General features: G+C 66.3%; 1 protein-coding gene across 2 annotated transcripts; it reads left to right on the plus strand.

Annotated features, from left to right (window-relative positions):
• Nucleotides 1-53: 53 nt before the first annotated feature.
• PARP10 (poly(ADP-ribose) polymerase family member 10) lies at nucleotides 54-9,322 on the plus strand. 2 transcript variants are annotated; one of them, XM_074559173.1, is made up of 11 exons: nucleotides 54-147; nucleotides 519-679; nucleotides 1,135-1,368; nucleotides 2,082-2,300; nucleotides 3,955-4,511; nucleotides 5,740-5,952; nucleotides 6,055-6,196; nucleotides 6,327-7,280; nucleotides 7,358-7,491; nucleotides 7,561-7,738; nucleotides 8,749-9,322. In XM_074559173.1, exons 2-11 carry the CDS (start codon nucleotides 520-522, stop codon nucleotides 9,054-9,056), a joined length of 3,099 nt encoding a protein of 1,032 aa, XP_074415274.1. In that variant the 5' UTR covers nucleotides 54-147; nucleotide 519; the 3' UTR covers nucleotides 9,057-9,322. The 2 variants fall into 2 exon arrangements, with proteins under 2 accessions (XP_074415274.1, XP_074415280.1); XM_074559179.1 differs by having other exon boundaries at nucleotides 8,684-9,010.
• The last annotated feature ends 3,385 nt before the right edge of the window (nucleotides 9,323-12,707 follow it).

A 12,707-nucleotide genomic window follows, 5' to 3' on the forward strand; every position in this document is an offset into this window, starting at 1 on the left:
CCCTCTGCAGGACGGCCCCGCGTCCCCGCGTCCCGCGTGGGGGCTGTCCCGTGTCCCCACCCCGGTCCCGCCCCCCGCCCTTCCCCTTCCCGTTTTGGTCCCGTTTCGGTTTCTGTTCTCGGCCGGGGCGGAGCCTCGCAGCGTCCGGTGCGTGGGGGGCCCTGCCCCGCGGGGTGTGGGGGGACCCTGCCGGGGGGTGTGGAACCTCCATGGGGCTGGGGGGGTCCCGGGCGATCGGGGGGTCCCGATCCGGTGCGGGTTGGGGGGGCTCTGTCGGAGGGTGTGAGACCCCCACGGGGCTGGGGAGGTGCGGGGCGATCGGGGGGTCCCGCCCTGGGGCGGGGGTCCCGGGGCTAAAGAGGGGTCCCGCCCCGGGGATGCGGGGCCGAGGGGACTCTCGGTCCGGGGAGGGGCACGAACGGGGAGTTGGGGAGGGGGCTTGGGTCACGGGGCGTCCCAGAGGGTTGGGGGGGGAGGGGGCGTAAAGGAACCCAGACCCACACTTGTGTGTGGCCCAGGATGGCCGGGGGGGTGCTGGAGGTGCGGGGGGTGCCCCCCGACGCCCCCGAGGAGCTGCTGGTGCTGTACTTCGAGAGCCGGCGGCGCTCGGGTGGGGGGCCCGTGCAGAGCTGTCAGCGCCTCGGGCCGCTCCTCTTCCTCACCTTCGAAGACCCCCAGGGTAAGCGTGGGCAGGGGGGCGTGTCCCGGTTCAGCTGGGAGCTCTGGGGTGGGATTTGGGGGTCACGGTCCCACAGGGAGCACTGGGGTGGGATTTGGAGGTCTCAGTTGCAATGGAAGCACTGGGTGGGATTTGGGGATCTCGGTTCCACTGGGAGCACTGGGATGGGATTTGGGGGTCTCAGTCCCCCTGGGATCATTGGGATAGGATTTGGGGTCTCGGTCCTACTGCGATCGCTGGGATGGGGTGTGGGGGATCCCAGCCCCACTGGGAGCACTGGGATGGGGTGTGGGGGTTCCCAGCCCCACTGGGATGGGGTGTGGGGGATCCCAGCCCCACTGGGATGAGGTGTGGGGGTTCCCAGCCCCACTGGGAGCACTGGTGAGCAGTGCTGTGCCCCCGGGGGTCGCAGGGGTGCTGGGTGAGCCCCCAGTGACCCTGTCTTCCCTCCCCAGACGCACAGAACGTGTTGGCCCACGGCAGCCACAGGCTCGGGGGGGCCGAGCTGGGGGTGCGCCCGGCCCCCCCCTGGGACCCTTCCCACCTGCTACTGCGGGGTCTGGAGCCCGGGACCCCCCCCGAGCACCTGGGGACCCTGCTGGGGGTGTCCCCTGGCACTGTCACCCTGTGCCAGGGCTCGGTGCCCGGCTGGAGCCTTCTGCGCCTGCAGGAGCCCCTGAGCCCCCCAGGTGGGACTGGGGACACTGGGGGGCATCAGGGTGGCATTTTGGGGTGCAGGTTCTGCCGGGTGCCCTGGTGCCAGGGGTGGGAGTATTGGGGGGCTTGAATGCTAATGGGTTGGGGGGTCTAGGGGACACACCAGGGTGGCATTTTGGGGCATGGGTTCTGCTGGGCACCCTGGTGTCAGGGGTGGGAGTATTGGGGACCAGGGGGCTGATGGGCTGGGGGGTCTGGGGGTGACACCGGGGTGGTGTTTTGGGGTATGGGATCTGCCAGGTGCCCTGGTGCCAGGGGTGGGAGTGTTGAGTGGGCTGATGATCTTGGGGGGACACTAGGGTGGCATTTTGGGGCGCGGGTTCTGCCAGGTGCCCAGCCCTGGGCATGACAGCACCATGGGGGTGGTGGCCCGGCCATGGTGGTGGGGGTGGCACAGCCATGGTGGGGGTGGTGGCACAGCCATGGTGGGAGCAGTGACATGGCCATGGTGGGGGCGGTGGCAGGGCCATGGCGGGGACAGTGGCACGGCCATGGCAGGGATGGTGGCATGGCCACGGTGGAGGCAGTGACATGGCCATGGGGACGCGGTGGCACAGCCATGGTGGAGGTGGTGACATGGCCATGGGGACACGGTGGCACGGCCATGGTGGGAGCAGTGGCACGGCCATGGTGGGAGCAGTGGCAGGGCCGTGGGGACGCGGTGCCAGCGCTGCCCGTGCCCCAGAGTTGGCATCGGCGGAGCAGCGGGCACGGCGGCGGGGACTGGCATTGCTGCGGGTACCACGGAGCTCCGCAGTGCGGGTGAGGGCATCGGGGATGGCGCTAGGCCGGGACCTGCTCGAGCTCTACTTTGAGAACCGGCGCAGCGACGGCGGCCATGTCATCGACGTGCGGGTGCTGCCAGGGGGGCACGGGGCCATCGTCACCTTCCAGGAGCCAGCAGGTGAGGGCATGGTGCCAGGGAGCCAGGGCTGATTGCACAGGGGCAGGGTGATCATGGGCGCATGGGGATGGGGTGCCAAGGTGCCTTTGGTGCGGGAACAGGGTGGTGAGGTGGGCACACTGGCACACTGCACAGGAACAGGGTGATAATGGGTGCATGGGAATGAGGTGCCTAGGTGGGCACAGTGCCCTCAGTATGGAATGGGATGGTGAGGTTGGCACAGTGCCATTTGCACAGGATTGGGGTGATCATGGGGGCATGGAAATGCAGTGGTGAGGTGGGCATGGTGCCCTTGATGTGGGAACAGGGTAGTGAGGTGGGCATGGTGCCATTTGCCCAGGAACAGGCTGATCATGTGTGCATGAGAATGAGGTGCCAAGGTGGGCACGATGCCCTTGGTGTGGAAAGAGATGGTGAGGTGGGCACAGTGCCCTTGTTGCAGGAATGGGGTGCCAAGGTGGGCAGGGTGCCATTTGCACAGGAACAGGGTAATCATGGGGGCACAGGAATGGGGTGGGAGGTGAGCATGGTGTTCTTTGTGTGGGAACAGAGTGGTGAGGTGGGCACGGTGCCATTTGCACAGGAACTGGGTGATGGTGGGGGCACGGGAATGGAGTGCCAAGGTGGGCATGGTGCCATTGGTCTAGGAACAGGATGGTGAGGTGGGTACAGTACCCATGATGTGGAATGGGCTGGTGAGGTGGGCACAGTGCTATTTGCTCAGGAACAGGGTGATCATGGGTGGATGGGAATGGTGTGCCAAAGTGGACATGGTGCCCTCAGTGTGAAATGGGGTGCCAAGGTGGGCACAGTGCTCTCAGTGCCGGAACGGGGTGGTGAGGTGGGTACGGTGCCATTTGCCCAGGAACAGGGTGATCATGGGTGTATGGGAATGGGATGCCAAGGTGGGCACATTGCCCTCAGTGTGAAAAGGGGTGGTGAGGTGGGCATGGTGCCATTTGCTCAGGGACAGGGTGATCATGGGTGCATGGGAATGGGGGGGTGCCAAGGTGCTCATGGTGCCATTGGTGTGGGAACAGAGTGCCAAGGTGGGCACAGTGCCCTTGGTGCGGGAATAGGGTGGTGAGGTGGTCACAGTGCCATTTGCAAAGGAACAGGGTGATCATGGGTGGATGGGAATGGGATGCCAAGGTGGGCACGGTGCCCTTGGTGTGGAGTGGGGTGCCAAGGAGGGCATGGTGCCATTTGCACAGGATTGGGGTGATCATGGGGGAATGGGAATGGGGTGCTGAGGTGGGCACAGTGCTCTTGGTGAGAGAACAGAGTGGTGAGGTGGGCACGGTGCCATTTGCACAGGATTGGGGTGATCGTGGGAGCATGGGAATGGGGTGCCAAGGTGGGCACGATGCCCTCAGTGTGGAATGGGGTGGTGAGGTGGGCACAGTGCCATTTGCACAGAGACTAGTGGTCATGGGTGGATGGGAAGGGGGTGCCAAAGTGGGCACAGTGCCATTGGTGTGGAAAGGGGTGGTGAGGTGGGCACAGTGCCATTTGTACAGGAACAGGGTGATCATGGGTGGATGGGAAGGGGGTGCCAAGGTGGGCACGGTGCCATTTGCACAGGAACAGGGTGAACACAGGAGCACAGGGAGCCGCTCTGTGCCACCAGCTGCCCATCCTTGTGTCCCCACAGCCGCAGAGCGGGTGCTGCGGAGGCCACACCGGCTGCAGGACACAGTGCTGGAGCTCACCCCCCACTTTCCCTTCCTGGAGCTGCTGGAGGAGAACACGGACGTGCCCCTGGACGCTGTCCCTGCTCTGGACAGAGCCCTTCCTCTTTACACGGAGCCCCTGCTGTTCAGGGAGCCCTTGCTGGACACAGATTGCCCGCTGGACTCAGTGCCAACCTCAGACCCTGCTGTGGCACACACGAACCCCACACCGGACACAGCGCCAGCGCCAACAGTGCCAACATCACACCCGGGGCCGGGGCAGCCCCCAGACGCCTTCCCCAGCGGGGACAAGGACACAGAGGAGCTCAGGGCCGTGCCCAGCCGGGCCCAGCCCCCCAGGCCCATGTCGGTGGTGGTGCCAGAGCCGGTGTCAGCAGCGTCGGTGCAGGACGAGGCGCTGGTGCCAGCGGAGCCGGGAGCCGTGCGCTACCTGCAGCAGCACTACCAGGACGTGCTCAGCAGCGTCCCCGAAGTGTCCCTGCTGCCACTGGAGGGGGGGGACATCTCTGGCTTCCGGGTGAGCTGCAGGCAGGGGGAGGAGAAGTTGTGGAATTCACAGAATGACTAGGTTGGAAGAGACCTTAAAGAGCATCGAGTGCAGGGGTGTGGGCAGGTACAGGCAGGTGTGGGCAGGTGCAAGCAGGCGCAGACGGGTGTGGGCAGGTACAGACAGGTGCAGGGAGATGTGGCCAGGTGCAGACAGCAGTACAGGGAGTTGCAGGTAGGTGTGGGCAGGTACAGGTAGGTGAAGGCAGGTACAGGCAAGTGCAGACAGGTGTGGGCAGGTGCAGGCAGCAGTGCAGGCAGGTGTGGGTAGGTACAGGCAGGTGTGGGCAGGTGCGGGCAGGTGCAGGCAGGTGCGGGCAGGTGCAGGCAGGTGTGGGCAGGTGCAGGGAGATGTGCTCAGGTGCAGGCCACAGTGCAGGGAGGTGCAGGTAGGTGTAGGCAGGATTGTGGGCAGGTATAGGCAGCAATGCAGGGAGATGCGAGTAGGTGTGGACAGGTTCAGACAGGTGTGGGCAGATACAGACAGGTGCAGACATGTCTGGGCAGGTACAGGCAGCAGTGCAGAGAGGTACAGGTAGGTGTGGACAGGTGCAAGCAGGAGTGTCGGCAGGTACAGACAGGTGCAGGCAGGGGTGCTGGCAGGTGCAGACAGGTGTAAGCAATTGTAGGTAGGGGTGTGAGCAGGCAGGTGTAGGCAGGGGCATGAGCAGGGGGAAGCAGGTGCAGGCAGCAGTGCAGGGAGGTACAGGTAGGTGCAGGCAGGGGTGTGGGCAGGTGCAGGCAGCAGTACAGGCAGCAATGCAGGGAGGTGTGGGTAGGTACAGGCAAGTGTGGGCCGATGCAGGCCACAGAGCAGGGAGGTGCAGGTAGGTGCAGGCAGGTACAGGTGCAGATGGGATTGTGGGCAGGTGCAGGCAGCAGTTCAAGGAGGTGCAAGCAGGTACAGACAGGTGCAGGCAGCTGTGGGCAGTACAGGCAGGTGCAGACCAGTGTGGGCAGGTGCAGGCAGCAGAGCAGGGAGGTACAGGTAGGTACAGGCAGGTATAGACAGGTGCAGGCAGCAGTGCAGGCAGGTGTGGGCAGGGGTCTCTGCTGCACCCCCACCTCCCCGTGCTCACAGCACACCCTGCTGCCAGGGGCTGCCAGCCCCGTGGTGCTGCCCACGCTGCCTACAGGTGAGTGGGGAGCTGGGCAGGTGCTGGTGCCCAGGTGCTGACCCTTTGCCCATCTGCTGACAGGTGAGCGGGGAGCTGGGCCGGTGCCAGGCTGTGGCAGATTTCCTGCAGAGCCTGCTGGACTCTGTGGCCTCACACCCCACCACCCTGCACTTCCCCGGCGTTGCCCGCTTCCTGCGGGACCCGGCTGGGCAGAGCCTGCTGCAGCAGCTGGAGAGCCGCTTCCAGTGCGCCATCCAGCTGGACGGTGAACCCTGGAGCCCTCCAGATCCCCAGGTGCAGCCTCGTGGGGAGGGAGGGGTCTGGCAAGCGGGTGCCATTGTGCTGGTCCCTGCCGTGCCACAGCAGCGTTGGTGATGCCACCCTTGATCCCCACAGCTGCAGCTGGAGGAGCTGCTGCCCCCAAGCAGGGAGCCCCAGCCACGCTCCTGGCACCAAGACCTGCCTGAGGGCCACAATGCCGCTGCTGATGGTGATGGTGATGGTGATGGGGGTGACCACGGCTTCCATTCCAGCGCAGGTGAGGGGCGAGGGTGACACTTTGGTGCCCGCTCTGTGGGTGCTGCGGTGGGATGAGGAGGCCACAGGTGCTGGTCCTCCCCAGGACGTGGTGGTGGGGCCTCATGGCTGACACCCCGCTGCTCCCACAGAGGAGATCAAGGAGTTGCTGGCAGCACTGCGCCCGAGCGACGCCGACGGCCGTGGCAGCCCCGACCCGTGGCCTGACACCCTCCCTGGTGACGAGTGGGACCCCAACGCCGCGTTCATCTGTGCAGCCGGTGGTGATGGTGCCAAGGAGCTGCTGTCAAACACTGGCGTGGAGGAGGAGGAGGATGAGGAGGTGCAGATGGCCCTGGCCATCCAGTACTCCATGGACCACACGAGGCACGAGCAGGAGGAGCTGGCGCGTGCCACCGCTCTGTCCCTGAGCTCCTACAGCCATGAGCAGGAGCAGGAGCAGGCCCAGGAGGATGCCAGCCTGCTGGCCGCGCAGGAGGCCTCGCTGGAGGAGGCGCTGCTGGCAGCGGACGTGGCACGGGTGACGCTGTTCTGCTCCTCCGAGCGAGACGCCTCGGCAGCGGCACGGGAGCTGGAGCGGGCGCTGGCGGGGCGGCTGCGGGCGCAGGACGTGGCGAGCGAGCGGCTGCGGGCACTGCCAGCTGCCGGGCGCTGCGCGCTGGCGCTGCTGCGGTGCCGGCACACCGTGCAGCTCAGTCTGCGCGGTGACACCGCCACGCTGCGCGGCTTCGCCGAGTACACGGCCCTGGCTGCCCAAGAGCTCGCCTTGCTGCTCCACCGCTTGCCACCGCCGGGGCACGGTGCCACCTCTGCCACCACTGTCACCGCTGACCCCACTGCCACCACTGCCACCGCGCACTGGGTCCGCTGGGACCCCTCTGGCACCGCTGTCCCCTATGCCCCCGAGGCAGCGGCACTGCTGGAGCAGGCCTGGTCGCGCCAGGAGCGCCGGCTGGATCTGGTGCTGGATGGGCGGCCCTTCACCGTGGATTTGGAGCGCATGGAGGAGTTTGACATCGGCAGTGCCCGCGCCGTGCCCGTCTGCCGCAGCCAGCCCCCGCTGGACAGCGCCTTCTTCCTGCTTGGTGCGTGTGGGTGCCATGGGGCCAGCCGTGCCTCTCGCTGTGCCCACACTCACCAGGGCTTTATCCGTGTCTGGCAGGGCCAGAGGTGGCTGGGCTGGAGGAGGAGGTGCGGCTGATGGTGCTGGCTGAGGACTCGGAGGAGTTCGCTGACACGGTGCGCCACTTCTGCGGCACTCTGGAGGAGCTGCACAGCCAGATCAGCATTGTGCAGGTGGGGCTGGGCACGGGGGACCCCCAGGGTGTCCCCGTGGCGCAGCATTGACACGGAGGTGCCCAACAGGTGCAGAAGCTGATCCATCCAGTGCTGTACAAGCAATACCAGCTGAAGAAGGGCAGTGTGAAGCGGGCCTGTGCCGCCGGCACCACCGTGGAGCGCGTCCTCTTCCACGGCACCACCAAGGCCTCCAGCTGCGAGATCTGCCTGCACGGCTTCAACCGCAGCTTCTGTGGGAAGAACGGTGAGCACCGGGCGCATGGGGGGTGACCAGGGGTGCCCTTGGTGTGGGAACAGGGCACAAAGGGCGGGCACGCTGCCATCATCACAGGAACAGGGCACCAAAGGAAGGCATGGTGCCAGCAGCATGGGAACAGGGCACCAAGGGCAGGCACGGTGTCATTGGCATGGGAACAGGGCACCAAGGGGGACACAGTGCCAGCAGCATGGGAACAGGGCACCAAGGCGGGTCATGGTGCCATCAGCATGGGAACAGGGCACCAGGGGGGCCACGGGGTCATATTGGCATGGGTACAGGGTGTCCATGTGGGCATGATGCTGACAGCACCATGAGAACAGGGCACTGGGTGCCATTGGCATGGGAGTGGGGTGCCAAGGTGGGCACGGTGCCATTGGTGTAGGAATGGGGTGGAGAGGTGGGCACAGTGCCATTTGCACAAGAACAGGGTGATAATGGGTGCATGGGAAGGGGGTGGTGGCCAAGGTGGTGGTGCCAAGGTGGGCATGGTGCCATTTGCACAGGAACAGGGTGCTCATGGGTACATGGGAATGGGATGCCAAGGTATGCAGGGTGCCATTGGTGTAGGAAAGGGATAGTGAAGTGGGCACATTTGCACAGGAACAGGGAGATCACAGGTGCATGGGAATGGGGTGCCAAGGTGGGTATGGCACCCTCGGTGTGGAATGGGTGGTGAGATAGGCACAGTGCCATTTGCATAGTAACAGGGTGATCATGGGGGCATGGGAAGGGGGTGCCAAGTTGAGCACGGTGCCCTCAGTGTGGAACGGGGTGGTGAGGTGGGCACAGTGCCCTTGGTGTGGAATGGGGTGGTGGGGTGAGCACAGTGCCATTTGCTCAGGAATAGGGTGATCACAGGTGCATGGGAAGGGGTTTTCAAGGTGGGCACGGAGCTCTCAGTGTGGAATTGGGTGCCGGTGTGGCCCCCAGGGTGCCGATGTGCTCCCGGTGCCGCTGGCACACCCCCCGTGCCCCAGCTGATGCCCGTCCTGCAGCCACGCTCTACGGCCGCGGCGTTTACTTCGCGGTGCGCGCGGCGATCTCGGCGCGGGACCGCTACTCCCCCCCCAGCGCCGACGGCACCAAGTTCATCTTCATGGCCAAGGTGCTGACCGGGGAGTTCACGGCCGGGCGGCGGGGGCTGCGGGCACCCCCTCCGCGCGAGGGCTCCGGGGCACCTCAGCGCTACCACAGCGTGGTGGATGACCCGCGGCAGCCCGACATCTTCGTCATCTTCAACGACACCCAGGCCTACCCGCAGTACCTCATCACCTGCCGCAGCCACCACGGGGGCCCCCTCTGAGCCCCCCGGGAGGGGCTCTGCTGCAAGGACCCCTTTTTATCCTCTCGGCGTCCCCTGGCACTGGTGCCAAAGTGGGGATTATGGTGTCCGGGGGCTCAAGGCTTGCAGGGATGTTCCTGCCCTGCCCAGGAGCTCACAGTGGGGAGATCCTCACTTGGGGGCTCTCCTGGGCACCCTCATGCCAGGGCAGGAGGTGGGCAGGAGGACTTTGGGTCACCTGTGTGACACCAGTGAAATTTAGAATAAAACTAAAAATAAAATTTGGAATTTTTAATCAATTGGAGCCTTTTGCATGGCTGGGATTGAGGGGGGACTGGGAGAGGGGAGGGGAAGTTCCAGTCTCAATGGGGAGCATTGAAATAGGGGGAATGTCGCAGTCCCAACTGGGAGCACTGGCATTGGGGTGGATGGGGTCCCAGACCCAACTGGGAGCACTGGCATTGGGGTGGATGGGGTCCCAGACCCAACTGGGCTCACTGGGATTGGAGTCGATGGGGTCCCAGACCCAACTGGGAGCACTGGCATTGGGGTGGATGGGGTCCCAGATCCAACTGGGAGCACTGGCATTGGGGTGGATGGGATCCCAGACCCAACTGGGGTCACTGGGATTGGAGTCGATGGGGTCCCAGATCCAACTGGGAGCACTGGCATTGGGGTGGATGGGATCCCAGACCCAACTGGGATCACTGGGATTGGAGTCGATGAGGTCCCAGATCCAATTGGGAGCACTGGCATTGGGGTGGATGAGGTCCCAGACCCAACTGGGGTCACTGGGACTGGAGTCGATGAGGTCCCAGATCCAACTGGGAGCACTGGGAGTGGGGTCAGGCAGGAGCCTGGCTGTGTGTGGGTGTTGTGTCCCCCAATGAGGTGTCTGTTCTGGGCGGTGGCTCTGGGCCGCCAGAGGGCTGAACCTGGCCACTCCTGCACCTCTGCCTGTTCCCTGCATCCTTCCTGCTCCTCACCTGTTCCCTGCCTGCACCTACCTGCATCCTGCTCCTCACTCGCTCCCTGCCTCCTCCCTACCTGTATCCTGCTCCTCACCTGCTCCCTGCTTCCTCCCTCCTCCCTGTCTCTTTCCTACCTGCTCCCTGCTCCACACCTGCACCTCTGCCTGTTCCCTGCACCCTTCCAGCTTCCCACCTGCACCCTGCCTCCTCCCTACCTGCTCCCCACCTTTCTTATCTCCTCTCTACCTGAATCGTGCTCCCTGCTTCCTCCCTGCTCCCCACCTGCCTCCTCCCTGCACCCTAGCTGCATCCATCCTGCTCCTCACCTGCTCTGTCCCTGCTCCCTGCCTGTTCCTCTGCCCCCCTGCACCCCAGGCTGTGCTGGGGGGACCCCGGTGCCCACCCTGTGGGTGTGGGCAGTGCCTCCGCCGTGGGCAGTGCTGCCAGCACTGCTGCCCACCGGGTGAGACCCTCCAGCAGACAGCAGCAGGGTGAGGCGGGGGTGCCCAGTGTGCCCTGTTGCCCGCTGAGGTGCCCCAGGTGGGTGAGGGCAGGGCTGGGGGTTTCGGTGACTCCCGCGCCCCTTTGGGGAGCCCACATGGGGTGGGCACAAGGGTGACACCAGCGGCACAAGGGAGTGGGCACAAGGGTGACACCAGCGGCCCCGGCCCCGCGGGCACGGGCAGCTCCCGGGCAGGGTGCGGTGGCACCGCGCCGGCGTGTGCCAGCCCCGCTGACGTGTGCCAGCGCTGGGATCCCGGCGGGCACCGTGCCAGCCGTGCCAGCCCCGCGCACGTGGCGCCAGCCCCGCTCCCCGCGGAGCGCCGGCGGGTGGAGGTGAGAGCCCGGAGGGTCGGGGGTGCGGGAGGGGTCCTGGCCGCACGCCCACCCCCTCTGCAGAGTCCGGTGCCCCGCGCCCCGCGGGTGCCCCGGGCGGGGAGTGCCCGGCGCTGCCGGTGCCAAGCGTGCCGGACCTTTGTCCCCTGACGCCGAGGGGCCCGCGGGGCCCAGCGCGGCTGAAAAGGGCCCTTTGTCCGGCTCTGGCCTGGGGATCCGCTCCCTGCGCCCGTGCCGGCACCGGCACATGACCGCGGAAGGAGCGGCTGCGCCAGCACCGGATCCGGACGGACGGAGCGAGCGGTAGCCCCGGTACGGCCGCAGCGGGAGCGGGCGGGGGGCTGAGCCCCTCACGGCAGGTACCACGGAGGGGACAGAGGGACCGGGACAGGGTCCCGACCTCGGCGCTGCCCCGGTGTCGGGTCCCGGGGGTCCTCTCGCCTCCCCGCTCCGGGGTGCTCGGGGGTCTCTGCGCCCCGTGGGGTGGGTGCGGTGGTGCTGGGGTTGTCGGGGTCAGTTCGGCACGCGATGGCCCCGATGGGGCTGGGGGTCGGGGGACTGTGCTACGCCAGGAACTGGATGTGGCGGGGGGCACCGGGGGTCTTTGAAGCCCCCGAGACCCCCCCAGTGCGTGTGTGCTTGTGCACAGGTGTGTTCTCTGTGCACACTGCGGTGCTTGAACCAGAGCATGACTGCAGCCGCCGGGGCTGGACACACCCGTGTCCACCCGTGTCCACCACACCCAGGCGTGCTCACGCACTGGGGGGCTGCACACACGCCTGCTCTCCGCTCCAGCTCCTTTTCCCGGTCCCGGCTCCGGTTCCTGGCACCAGCTCCTGCTCCTGGTTCCACTCCAGCCCCTGGTTCCAGCTCCTTTTTCCGGTTCCAGCGCCTTTTTCTGGTACCAGCTCCTGTTCCTGGTTCCAGCTCCAGCTCTCGGCCCCAGCTTCGGGACCTGGCAGCAAGCTCTGGCTCCCAGCACCAGCTCTGGATTAAGGCAACGGTTCCCAGCCCCGGCTCCCAGCGCTGATCCCCGTCCCCAATCCCATCTCCGCTCAGGGGATCCGCGGCTCCCCAGCTTCCCCAGCCATCCTGCTGCAGCGCTGGTGGCTGGAGCCGTGCTCTGTTCTCCGGCCAGAAGAGAGGCTGCTGGCCGGCAGGGTGTGAGCACCGTGCCAGGGCCGTGCCAGGGCTCCCATCTCAGCCCTCCGGCACCGCACTCCCCTGGGCTCTGGATGAGGCAGCCGGCCGCCGTCAGACGTGCCGCTGATGGGCCAGCGGTGAGCGGTGATGCGGCCGGTTCCGGGCCGGTGATGCAGCCGGTGCTGGGCCGGTGCTGTGCCGGTTCTGGGCAGGTGCTGGGCCGGTGCTGGGGCCGGTTCTGGGCCGGTGCTGGGCCAGTGCTGGGCCGGTTCTGGGCCGGTGCTGGGCCCACAATTGAGCGCCCAGCGGGGCGGGCGGTGCCGAGCGGCTGCGGGACTTCCCTGCGGGAGCGCGGGGCGGGACCGGCTCCGCCGGGAGCGCTGGGCGGGGTTCGCCCTCTGCACACTGGTTGCAGTGGGGAGGGTTAACCCTCTCCGCGTTCGGTGTGCTGGTCACAGCCACCCTCTCCGGACTGGATGTACTGGGTGTACTGGTCAGTTAACCCCTGCCTGCCCAGGGAACTGGGAGCGCTGGTCGGGGTTAACCCTCTCCATACTGGATGTGCTGGGGAGAGTTAATCCTCTGCGGATTGGGTGTGCAGGGGAGGGTTAACCTGTTCCGTACGGAGTGTACTGGGTGCGCTGGTCACAGTTAACCCGTGCCGTGCTGGCCGTACTGGGAGCGCTGGTCACAGTTAACCCGTGCCGTGCTGGCTTTACTG

Source organism: Zonotrichia albicollis, chromosome 1 (assembly GCF_047830755.1).
Source record: "Zonotrichia albicollis isolate bZonAlb1 chromosome 1, bZonAlb1.hap1, whole genome shotgun sequence".
Taxonomy (NCBI): domain Eukaryota; kingdom Metazoa; phylum Chordata; class Aves; order Passeriformes; family Passerellidae; genus Zonotrichia; species Zonotrichia albicollis.

Bases quoted from the DNA above. Each gene is read 5' to 3' on its own strand.
- PARP10 (XM_074559173.1), top strand. From the start codon at position 520: ATGGCCGGGGGGGTGCTGGAGGTGCGGGGGGTGCCCCCCGACGCCCCC. The intron at 680-1,134 runs GTAAGCGTGGGC...TTCCCTCCCCAG, and splicing joins CACCTTCGAAGACCCCCAGG to ACGCACAGAACGTGTTGGCC. The intron at 7,739-8,748 runs GTGAGCACCGGG...CCCGTCCTGCAG, and splicing joins CAGCTTCTGTGGGAAGAACG to CCACGCTCTACGGCCGCGGC.